This window comes from Pezoporus occidentalis, unplaced genomic scaffold (genome assembly GCF_034315485.1).
Source record: "Pezoporus occidentalis ecotype Australia unplaced genomic scaffold, CSIRO_AGI_Poc_V1 ctg104, whole genome shotgun sequence".
Classification (NCBI taxonomy): domain Eukaryota; kingdom Metazoa; phylum Chordata; class Aves; order Psittaciformes; family Psittacidae; genus Pezoporus; species Pezoporus occidentalis.
Genome location: NW_026912822.1, coordinates 26989 through 38179, shown reverse-complemented (window position 1 = coordinate 38179; position 11191 = coordinate 26989). Strand labels below are relative to the sequence as shown.

Here is an 11191-nt window from a genome sequence, read left to right as displayed (position 1 = left end):
ACACTTGTGCTCCAGCTCTGCACCAGCTCCCTTGCCCTTCTCTGGCCCCATTCCAGCACCTCACTGTCCCTCTTGTAGTGAGGGGTCCAGAACTGAACACAGGATTTGAGGTGTGGCCTCACCAGTGCCCAGTAGAAAGCAATCACTGCCCTGGCTCTGCTGCCCCACTGGTGCTGATACAGTCAGGATGCTGTTGGCGTTCTTGGCTGCTTGGGCACAAGCTGCTCATGTTCAGCTCTACCAGTTGGCACTTTCAGGTCCTTTCCCATGAGCAGTTTCTAGCCACTCTTCCCCAAGCCTGGAGCACTGCAGGGGGTTGTTGTGGCTCATTAAACCACAGTTTGCCTTATTAAACCACATATAACTGGCCTCAGCCCATTGATACAGCTTGTCCACATCCCTTGCCAGAGTCTTCCTGTCCTTTAGCAGATCCAGACTTGTCATCTGCAAACTTACTGAGGGTGTCCTCAACCCCCTCATCCAGATCATCAATGAAGATGTTGAACAATGGCCTTAACTAACTGAGCCCTGAGGGACGGCACTAGAGACCAGCTGACAATTAGCTGTAACACTATTTACCACCACCCTTTAGGCTCGGCCATGGAGCCGGTTTTCATGTACCAGCACCCGTTTCCATCTGTCCTACACCTCCATGAATTTCTGCTTCCTCCTCTCACGGGCACCAAGCCCTTCATCTCCCGCCTGCTTTGGCACTGATGACGTTGCCGGCTGAGCCACTCAGCGAGCAGGAGCGGCGACATTAGCCAATGGACGGAGGCGAGAGGGGCGGAGCCGAGGCCTGACGCATGCGCGGGGTGGGCGGGAGGCCTGCACGTGTGGCGGGGGTCCCGGTGCTGCCGGGGCTTGTGGCGCAACATGGGGCGGAAACTGGACCCGACCAGGCCGAAGAGCGGCCCCGGGCGCAAGGCCCGCAAGCAGCGGGGTGCTGAGGTGGAGCTGGCCCGCTTCCTGCCGCCAGGTAAGTCTGGCCCTGCGCCGCCTCTCGGCACCCGGTGCCGCTGGTGCGGGCTTTCGGACCGACCGCCGCGTGTCTCTCTGCAGAGCCGGAGACGGGCAGGAAGAAGCTCTCCAGTCACGGCCGGAAGAGGTGAGGGGAGCGGTCTGGCGAGCTGCGCACGCGGGGCTGACCGGGCCGGGTCTCACTGTTGTTTCCCTCCCGCCCCGATCCAGGGCTGCGAAGAGGCGACTGGGAGCGGGCAGCGGCCCCACGGGGAGGAAGAGGCCTCGAGGAGGAGGAGGAGGAGGAAGAGAGCCGGAGCCGGCAGGTGAGTGCCGGGTGCGTGGCCGGTATCTGCCTGTCCTGCTGCCCCCTGGGGCGCCCACCTCTTCTTTTTTGTTGTGGGACAAGTGGGGTTAATTGTTGTTTTATACGATTTTGTCCTCGTATGTGGTCCCTGCAGTGCCGGGCAGTGGTGCTGCCTGAAGAACAAACTAGCTCTTCTACATATGAAAGCCACTTCTGACTTACCCTGCCTTCACAGCAAGGCTGTTGGGGCAGGTTGGGTAGCCGAGGCTTTTAAGCTCGCTGCGTTGTCCTATGTAGCCTAGGAAGGTGTTGCAGTAGGAAGAAGGAAGGGTAAAGATTTGGGAGGAAGTACTGTAATGTGTTAGTGCAAAATTGCATTATATATAGCAGCCTTCAAGGGTGCTACAAGGATGCTGGAGGGGGACTCTGCATTAGGGACTGTAGTGATAGGACAAGGGGTAACTGGTTCAAACTTTAACAAGAGAGATTTAGGTTTGATATAAGGAAGAAGCTCTTCACTGTGAGGGTGGTGAGGTGCTAGAACAGGTTGCCCAGGGAAGTTGTGAATGCTTCATCCCTGGCAGCATTCAAGGCCAGGTTGGACAGAGCCTTAGGTGAGATGGTTTAGTGTGAGGTGTCCCTGCCCATGGCAGAAGATTAGAACTGGATGATCTTAAGGTCCTTTCCAACCCAAACCGTTCTGTGATTCTGTGATAATAAAATAATTGTGGCTCTGTTTTTCTTTGGTAATTCTATTTAGGTCTAAAATTTGGTGGAGAGATGAGAACATGCTTTTGTTTATGATTGAGAAAACTGGTCTGAAGAGTAAAGAGTCCCCTGTCTTGGACAGGCAGCTCAGGTCTAATGGGAAGGCCTCTTTTGTCTTACCAACTAGAAAACTAAGTAAGTTTTGAGAATGCCATCTAACTTAATGGTTCTTCTGCCTGTAGCTGAAGAGCAGGTATCCCCGCAGAAGGAGAGACATGCCGTGAAGGCAGCAGGACAAACCCCTCGTGGCCGGTCTGGCTTCAGTGATGGCAATTCGAAATGGCTGGCTCCAGCCAAGGCCAAGAAAACTGCACTTAAAAGAAAGAGCATGGAATTATCCAGCGATGGTGAGGCAGAAGAGGGCAGCTGGGAGATGGAGGAGGAGGATGGGAGCAGTGAGGAGATGGTGGATGATTATGGTGCCTCATCATCAGAGGAAGAAGAGGTAAGAGCTTTTTTGCTCTTAATTACACAAGAAATACTTGACTTTGCTGCCTGAAAGGACACATCAGGTCTGCAGGGAAAGGGTAACTTTATGGAGGGGGTTGTGGATGGTGGGGTAGTGGAGAGCTTTCCTTTTCTTACTTTCACAAGAACAATTACAAGTTTAGCAGCTGATCCCAGCATAACATTCAGGGCTTTTGTTTGTTGTCCTTCTTAAGCAGAGCAAGTAAAATTCATGGGAAGTAGGGGGCATGTGGGGATATTGTTTCATTTATCTTTTGTCTCTGTTTAGTTGCTGCCTATTGAAAAAGCTGCCCTGAAGCAGAAGCCTGACAGGTAAGGATCTGAGAACTTTGCCAGTTCGCAGAAGATTTCCTGTTTAGATGAGGAGCCTGTGTTCCTTCTTGTGCTCTCTGCCATCTAAGAAGTGGTAGTTGTGAGGTGCCTGTGTGATACTGTTCTTGCTTAAAACATTCATCCTGTTCTTTGTCCTTAGGGAAGACCTCAGTGAGGATGACAGTGAAGAGGAGGAAGAAGAAGCAGAAGAGGAAAGCAGGCAGAAAATGGGACAGAAGGAGGAAGAGGGCCCGGATCTGCAGATCAACCTGGATATAGATGAGCAATTTAAATTGCCAAATAGTGAACAGATTGAGAAAGAGGATATCCTTTTTTTCTGTAACATCCATAAATCATATGTGTGCATCAGCACGGAGCCTGGATACAGCCAAAGAACTTCATTTGGACTTTATCATGAGTACTGCTTAGCAGGAATGTTTTGTGCATGACAAAACATTAGCTGCCCTAGTAGATAGTGTGCAATGTTGTGCTTTTGTACAGTATAGTTAGGAGATCTGTTATGCCCTGTATGGAGCTTGCCCCAGTTTCCTTTCTAGTCCTAAATGCATGTGTGTATTTTAACATGCAATTCATTCCTCTCTACCCCGATTTTCCTGGCAGGTGTTTGTGTAACCCATTCCTAGAGCCTCTGGTGAGCATAGTTTCAGCATTCAAAGTGCTTGCTCTTGGGTTTGGTGATTTTAATTTCCTGCCCCCTGTTTTTTCTGTTTATTTAAAGTAGCTAACAAAATTCTTTTAAATACATTGTAGTTTTGTCCAGTTCCATCTTTTGAATCCCCCCTCTGCTGAGCTCTGATGAAAGTATATTCCAGTGAGACCTTTCTGCTGCAGGTGTTGTTGTGATGCAGGAGTCCTGCATGATCAGGTACGCTTCTAAAGAACCTGTGTGTGAGTTCCTTGGCTGTTTATGATTCCTTAATGATCTTTCTACCTGCTGAGCCACCTGACCTGCACACCATTCACCAGCGCATCAAGGGCAACATGGAGGTGCTGCAGGACTTCGGGGTGAAGCGGGAGGAAGGGCACACACGACAGGAGTACCTCGCCTTGTTGCGCAGGGATATGGCTACCTACTATTCCTACAGTGACTTCTTGCTCACAAAGCTCATGGACATCTTCCCACTCCCAGAGGTAGGATCCTCCCCTGCTTACCGCTGAGGGTTTGGCTGCCTCTATGGGTCTTTGTATCTCTATTCTCTGTCCCTTCTTTCATCCAGCTGATAAACTTCCTGGAAGCCAATGAGGTTCCCCGCCCCGTGACCATCCGTACCAATACGCTCAAGACACGGCGACGGGACCTGGCGCAGGTGAGCAGGAGCCTGTGGCAGTCTCTGTAGCATGTCACACGGAGGGATGTCTCTGTCTCAGACCCATGTCCATGTCTTGCAGGCTCTAATCAACCGTGGTGTGAATCTTGACCCTTTGGGGAAGTGGTCAAAAACAGGACTTGTTATTTATGACTCCTCTGTGCCCATTGGTGAGATCACATTTCCTGTCGTAGGGCTGAGCTGACCTGCTCTTAGCTCCCTTACTTTCACGTCATCTTCTTTTGTTCTGCTTTCCCTGGCCAGGTGCCACCCCTGAGTATCTGGCTGGGCACTACATGCTGCAAGGAGCCTCCAGTTTCCTCCCTGTCATGGCTTTGGCTCCACAGGAAAACGAACGCATCCTGGATATGTGCTGTGCACCAGGAGGCAAGACCAGCTACATAGGTACCATCCTGCAGCCTTGGGTGGAGGCTTGGGAGGGATGCTCTGTGAAGTGATGAGTTCCCACTGGCCTATACAGAAAGGGGGAATGAACTTGTGGGAAGGAGAGGGTGGCTGTACTGCAGGCACAAGTGCAGGAGGATTTTAACCCCTTGATGATGTGCTTTGCCCTCTGGCAGCTCAGCTTATGAAGAACACAGGTACAATCTTGGCCAATGACAGCAATGCCGAGCGGCTACGGAGCGTGGTGGGCAACTTGCATCGGCTGGGAGTCACCAATACTGTAGTGAGTAACTGCGATGGACGCCAGTTCCCCAAGGTATGTTCCTGCCTGTTTTTGGTGTCCTTACCTACCTTGACATATGCTTACCTGGAGCTGCTGTACTGTCTCATAGTAAAGTCATGTTCTCCAGAGACAGCTGACACAGAAGTGTGTGTTGTTTGATATGGAGACAGGAAGGTGGATGTGGAGGAGTGATGGATCCTTCCTTCCTTCCTTCCTTCCTTCCTTCCCAGTCTTATGGTCTTGGTCTTATTTTGTGTTCCTGCCTATGAGTGTAATTCCAAATGTACATCTGCCTGTAGGTGCTTGGAGGGTTTGACCGTGTCCTGCTTGATGCTCCTTGTAGCGGAACAGGTGTCATTTCCAAGGATCCTGCTGTCAAAACCAACAAAGTGAGTGACCAGCAGGGACACCAGATGGGGACTCAAGTATAAGTCATGAGAGGAAGGGCTTTGGGCAGCTTTGTTCCTGAGAGAAGCCTGCAGTAAGGATGCAGATTTTGCCTTCTCTTTCCTGTTGCTTTCTCTTTCCTTCTTCCTTTCTCCTTTCCACTTTTCCTCTTTCAAGGCCAGGTCGGACGGGGTTTTGAGCAACCTGGTCTAGTGGAAGGTGTCCCTGCGTATGGCAGGAGGGTTGCAAGTAGGTGATCTTAAAGATCCCTTCCAACCCAAACCATTCTGTGATTCTGTTCTGTGTGTTGTACCAGAGCTAGGTTTTTTGAGGTTAGTTCTGCAAAACTCTTCTATATCAAGTGTGCTTTGTTCTCCTCTCACCCATCCATCCATCCAGTCACACAGCAGCAGAGGCCTGGGGTGCTTCTTTCTGGCTCTGGCATCCTAATCTATCTTTCTCTTTCAGGATGAGAAAGACATCCTGCGCTGTGCTCACCTGCAGAAGGAGCTGATTCTTAGTGCTATAGATTCAGTCAATGCTGCCTCAGAGACAGGGGGCTACATTGTCTACTGCACTTGCTCCGTCATGGTAAGTCCCTTCCATACTGTGTTGTGCACATCTACTTGGGAGACTGGTGAGCTTTTGATCCTAATACTTAGTCTCTGGCAGGTGGAGGAGAATGAGTGGGTTGTGGATTATGCCCTGAAGAAACGCAATGTTCGCTTGGTGGCCACAGGCCTGGACTTTGGCAAGGAAGGCTTCACCAGGTGCGTGCCGCATCACAAGCAGCACAGGTGCCTGTTTCTTGGTGGCCAGGTTTGAGCAGAGGTGTTCTATCACTTCTCACCCCACTTCTCCAGGTTCAAGGACCGTCGCTTCCACCCCTCCCTCAAGTCAACGCGGCGTTTCTATCCCCACACGCACAATATGGATGGGTTCTTCATTGCCAAGTTCAAGAAATTCTCTAATGCCATCCCCCAGGCACCAAAAGGTAACCTAGTGCTGGAGCTCAGCTGAGCTGCCTGAGCCTGCCCTTACAGGCTGCTTCCTCTGCAGAAGCCATGTAGGTTCTTCTTACCCACACGTTACTCTCCATTTCAGATGAAGAACCTGCTGTGGAAGCAGCAACTCCGTCTGCTGTCCCTGATACTGCCATGGAGCCTCGGCCAAAGAAGAAGAAACTTGAGGGATCAAAAGCTGACAAAGAGCAGAAGCTGCCACAGCCTGCTTTGAAGAAGAAACGTTCATTGCAGGCACAGAGGAAACCCTTGAAGGCTGGCAGGCCTTCTCCCAAAATGATGCGTCCAAAAGTCCTTACCAGGAAGAAGCATAGGGTGAAATCAAAAGGACAGTGAGAGGGACTGCTTTTCCAGGTGCTGGTCCCCTCCTTAGAGAGCAAAGGCTGCTCAGCTATGCATGTACCACCTGGCTTTGCTGCTCTGTGTAGATAATCTTTGCAGCACTGAGAGCCTGGCACAGTTACAGCCCTGTTTGCTCCTTTCCCTCCGCATCAAGAACTGATGCACTGACCCATTAAAAGTTTTATATTCTGGCTCAAGTATTGTCCTTTTTCCCTTGAACACAGAATTCTGCCCTGTCCCCTTACTCCTCTGCAGCAGAAACCCCTTTGTTCCCATCTGATGCCCTGGCATTTCTGGTGTTAGCTCTTAAACTCTGCAACATGGGTGTTTGTGAAGAAGCAGTGAGAGTTCAAACCCTAGCTGCCTGGTTGAAGTTTGTATTGTGTGGTGCCTGTGAGCAGGGTCCTTCATCAGGTGGGCATAGGGCAGAGCTGGAGCTCCTGGGCCGGTGGCCCTCTGCTGGTCCCCAGTTCCCTGTTGTCCCTGTGTACTAACCCAGTTCACTGTTGTGATTGTTCCCATCTGACTGTTGTGCTGGTCCCCAGCAGTCTCAGATGTGGTTGGTTCAGACATAACAAGCAGGGGTCTGGGGTGTTTCTATTTAAATGTCAGCCCAGGTCCCTTTCCCTTGTTAGTGTGAGTTGATATTCTCTTTTTTGATTCTGCTCTATAGTCAATAAATCTCTTTCTAGAGCCAATTCATTAATAAGCTTTCTACCAAGTGTGTTTCTCCATCATCATGTATGGAGACCTTGAAGCATGATTTCTGCACTTGGCTTGCTCAGCTCATGTGAGGCTTTGACTTGATTTGTTTTCCTTGCCAAGCTTTGGGTTCATGGGAGAATTTGGATGTGCTATTCCAGTGTTTGATGTTGAGGATAGCTGAATGCACTGGACTGTAGGATCTGACGAATCCTTTCTGCCCTGGTCTGCTACATGTGAGGTTGCTGCTTTCCCATGTTAGCAGGTTCAGCAAGCATTGAGGCTGAGTGTGAACTCCACAAACCTCCCTCAGACATGTGCACACGTGCTCTCAATGCACCAGATGGAGACTGATTAACAGAAATGGAGTCATAGTGCTGTACCAGGTACCCAGGAAAACACAAACAGCACCCACAAAACATAGATGGCAGAAAAGGCCTAATCCTGTTCGTGGTCACAAGCCCATCAAAGCTAGAGCATGTTAGTGCACCGTGGGCATACATGTTCATAGATCACATAGATCCTCAGACTGCAGTCTGACCAGTACTGGCTCTCAGACCTCTTCTGCAGGGGCTTGTCTAGCTGGCAGTTTGCTGGCGGATCACGAATGCACATGCATGCAGAGGAAAAAGCCAGAATTACTTTAATCTAAGGCCAGGTTGGATGGTGGTAATCGGTTACAGAGCTCAGCCAGGCACGTGTGCTGACCAGCAGCCAGTCCTGTGTGACTGCCCCTTTCTATTTATTCCTCCTCTCCATTTTCCCATGCTCACTTCCCTTGATCTAGCTTGATGCTTCCCTTTTGCCTCCTTTGATCCTTCCCCTAAACATCCCTGGGTAAATTTTGCTCCCATAATCTTCCTTAAAACACTGCATGATAATCCTTACACAATCCCAAAGTTCCCCTCAAGCATCCCATAATAAATCTGCACTTTCCCATGAAGCCCACAGTAATTTTGCTTTCTGGTTTTTCCAGTTGTGAAGTTCCTGGCTGAAGCAATTCCAGGCTGTGCTCGAGTGCTTCCTGTAATGGTTCAATCTGTCAGTGTCTCCGGAGTCCTGGTCCCTGTTACAGGCCATGTTGTCTTCTGCTTTTTAGGGCTTTAGTATCTCTGTGGTTATTATAAGTCTGTTTTGGGGGGGTGGCTTTGTCTTTTTGTGTTGAATAGCCATTAATTAAATACCCTTATAGTGGAAAAGAACTTTTTCCCCATGCTTCCCGGTGAACCAGGGCAGGGAGGAGCCTCTGAATGCAACTGTCTCACTCCAGGCTTGTGTGGTGAGGTCTCTGATGCACAGAACCCAAGGGAAGTTTTCTGGGGTCTTTCAGAAAAGCTACATAAAAGCAAGGTGCTATTAGGAAATGAACTACTCGATAGCAAAACGGAGACAATTATTACAACCCCCTGTACCTGTACTTCAGTACTGTGTTTCTGGTGCCCCCCATCTTGAATGACTTTAGGAAATGTTCAGGGAGGACAAATACATCACAAGTTATGGAATGGTTTGTAAGAGGAACAGCTAGAATGTAGGCCTCTAAGCTTGGAAAAGAGGCCATGCAGAAAGAAGTGATATAACAGTGTGTAAAATTGCTTTGTGGCATGGTTTGTGGAGAAGATGAATGGGGAGCAACTGTTGGCTCTTTTCCAATAACACAAAAAAAACCAAAACCCTGGGACCCATCAAATGCACCAATGGTGCAGGTAGCCATGAAACTCCTTTCTGCAGGGTATGGCGGGTGCTAGAAGCTTACGCAGGTTGAAAACCCAGCTGTATGCACCAGAGGCTGGTAAACAGCTGGCTCAGAAGATCCTCGAGCCATGAACTGCTAGAGGCTGGGAGGGATTGCTGCTTACTTGCCCTGGCTGCAATCCCCTCCATCCTCATCCTGCGCTGAACACTGATTCCTGGGCTTAGATGGACCATTGTTCTGACCCAGCTTAGCAGCTCCTGTGCCCCCAGGAGGTGGTCCCACTGCTGCGCCTGCCCCTTAGTGCTCCCAAGGCAAGTCCTGAGCTCTGCCTAGCACCTCGTGTCCTTCAGCTGGGCCCTGGCTGCACGAAGCTTGTGTTGCTTGTGGCAACAGCAGCCTCCAGATAGGCTGAGCCCTGCCTCTGCTCCTCCAGCCTTAGGTGTTTTCCAGTTCTAGCAGAATTCCCCCAGAGTGAAACACAGGATGCTAGCATACAGCTCAGAACCGGAGCCATATGGCAATCTTCCAGCTGTAGGTGACTTGTACCTAGAAGGACTTTTACCTCTGGCAAGCCGTGAGCCAGTCCTTTCAGAGCGGTGCTAACGCTTTGCTGCTGCCTATTGAGATTCCTGTGTAGTCTTGGCTTGATAACCAGTTTATCTTGATAACCTCAGTGGCAGCAACAGAAAGTTCTTGGTTGGGATTCCAATGTAACCGTCTGGTTTCTAGTGGATCTCCAGACTATGTCAGGCCCTTCTGAAAGGTGAGAATAGATGCTGCTTTTAACCAGGCTTCCTTCTGTGTTCTGGTATGCGGCTGCTGTTCACACCAGCCTTGTGTTTGCAGCTGCCTTCTTATTCTTAATCTCATCTTTTGTTGCCTGAAAGATGAGATTTTTGGAAAATGTGACTAGTGGGTATCTTTTAGTACTTTCCTTCAATATATTTGAATATCTGGCAACGTGGCTTGCAAGAGCTGAGGCAGAGCAAAGCAAGAACTGAGGCAAAGCAAGGGTTAAAAGCAGAGCTGAGGAGGAGAATTGCTATGTTATAAATTAGAAGCTGGTTGAGAGAAGTCAGTGCAATGTGTTGTATCTGTTCCTCTGTGCTGTGCACAGATGTCACAGGGGTGGCATTTAATGACTAGGAAGGAAAAAACAAAAAGAGTAGGTAGGCACTTCTAGAATAGAGTTGCCACACGCTGTAAAGTTATTTAGGCTAAACAAGGCCAGAAGTGTTCAAAACAGACCTGGTGCCTGGGAGAGGTGAGGTTCTGTGTTCATGACTGCCAGCGCAGGGGGAGAAATATCACACATGTAAGATCATGGATTCGGTGGGGATTCTTCAAATCCTTCTCCCCACGTGGAAGGGGATGAGTCTCTCAGAGAAGCCTTATCAGGGTACAGTGAGACAGCCAGCTCCTGCCTGCCCGGCTCCAGAGTGCTGCCAGTTCATGTCTGCAAACCAGGAGGGAGGGAGGAAGGGAGGGAGAGGCAGGCACTGCTGCACCCTCGGCATGGTGGAAGACGGAAAAGGAATACTTCTATGGACAGTAATGTGTAATGGAAAGAGAAGAGACTCCAGTAGCAATGTGGCTTGGTCACTAATTCCAGTGATGTCATGTGCTGCAGTGTCTGCTCCGCGCTGGGTAGGCAGCCTGCAGTGGCGTTGTCCTGTGTTGGGCTGTATCCAGAGGAAGGGACTGAAATCCTGCACTTCGGGGACCTGGGTATAAAATGTAGATCATGGAGCACACGCTCTGTTGCACATAACCCCATAGATGTATACACTTCTGTAGGGGCTGAATACACAAATGACCAAGATCGGATTGGTAGGTTTTGCTCCCCCAAGCTGTCCATCCTGCTAGGGAGGACAAGGATGTCTGCAAGTCCCACCTGCCTGATATAGTCAAAGGGGAGTTGCTGAGAATAGTGAGGTCAGTTAGGACCCTGGCTCTTGGCTGTAGTACCTAAAACGACATTCACATGCACGACCTGCCTACAAAACTCCCTCCTGGACTGGTGTTTGGGGTTTCTTAAGAGAAAGTCTATTTCCTCCTTTGCTGTTAGACAGGCACACTTTGGAGTGTGGGTCAGTGTGGTGATCCCAGGTCCTGCTGGCAGCTGCTCCTCTATGCCAATTTCTCCCCACTCTGTGTGCTGCTGGCTTTGCAGGGCAGCACAGTGCCCAAAAGTTCTTGTGTGTTGCCCAGAGA

The 11191-nt window shown here is 49.9% G+C and overlaps 1 protein-coding gene across 1 annotated transcript; it reads left to right on the top strand.

The window, feature by feature from the left end:
- Positions 1-827: 827 nt before the first annotated feature.
- NOP2 (NOP2 nucleolar protein) lies at positions 828-6773 on the top strand. Its single transcript, XM_062617408.1, has 16 exons — positions 828-979; positions 1063-1108; positions 1192-1286; positions 2218-2480; positions 2772-2815; positions 2976-3139; positions 3768-3967; positions 4054-4143; positions 4226-4313; positions 4408-4548; positions 4725-4864; positions 5131-5220; positions 5687-5809; positions 5891-5988; positions 6082-6212; positions 6323-6773. Exons 1-16 carry the CDS (start codon positions 877-879, stop codon positions 6574-6576), a joined length of 2070 nt encoding a protein of 689 aa, XP_062473392.1. The 5' UTR covers positions 828-876; the 3' UTR covers positions 6577-6773.
- Positions 6774-11191: the final 4418 nt, after the last annotated feature.

Bases quoted from the DNA above. Each gene is read 5' to 3' on its own strand.
- NOP2 (XM_062617408.1), top strand. From the start codon at position 877: ATGGGGCGGAAACTGGACCCGACCAGGCCGAAGAGCGGCCCCGGGCGC. The intron at 1,109-1,191 runs GTGAGGGGAGCG...GCCCCGATCCAG, and splicing joins TCCAGTCACGGCCGGAAGAG to GGCTGCGAAGAGGCGACTGG. The intron at 6,213-6,322 runs GTAACCTAGTGC...TCTCCATTTCAG, and splicing joins CATCCCCCAGGCACCAAAAG to ATGAAGAACCTGCTGTGGAA.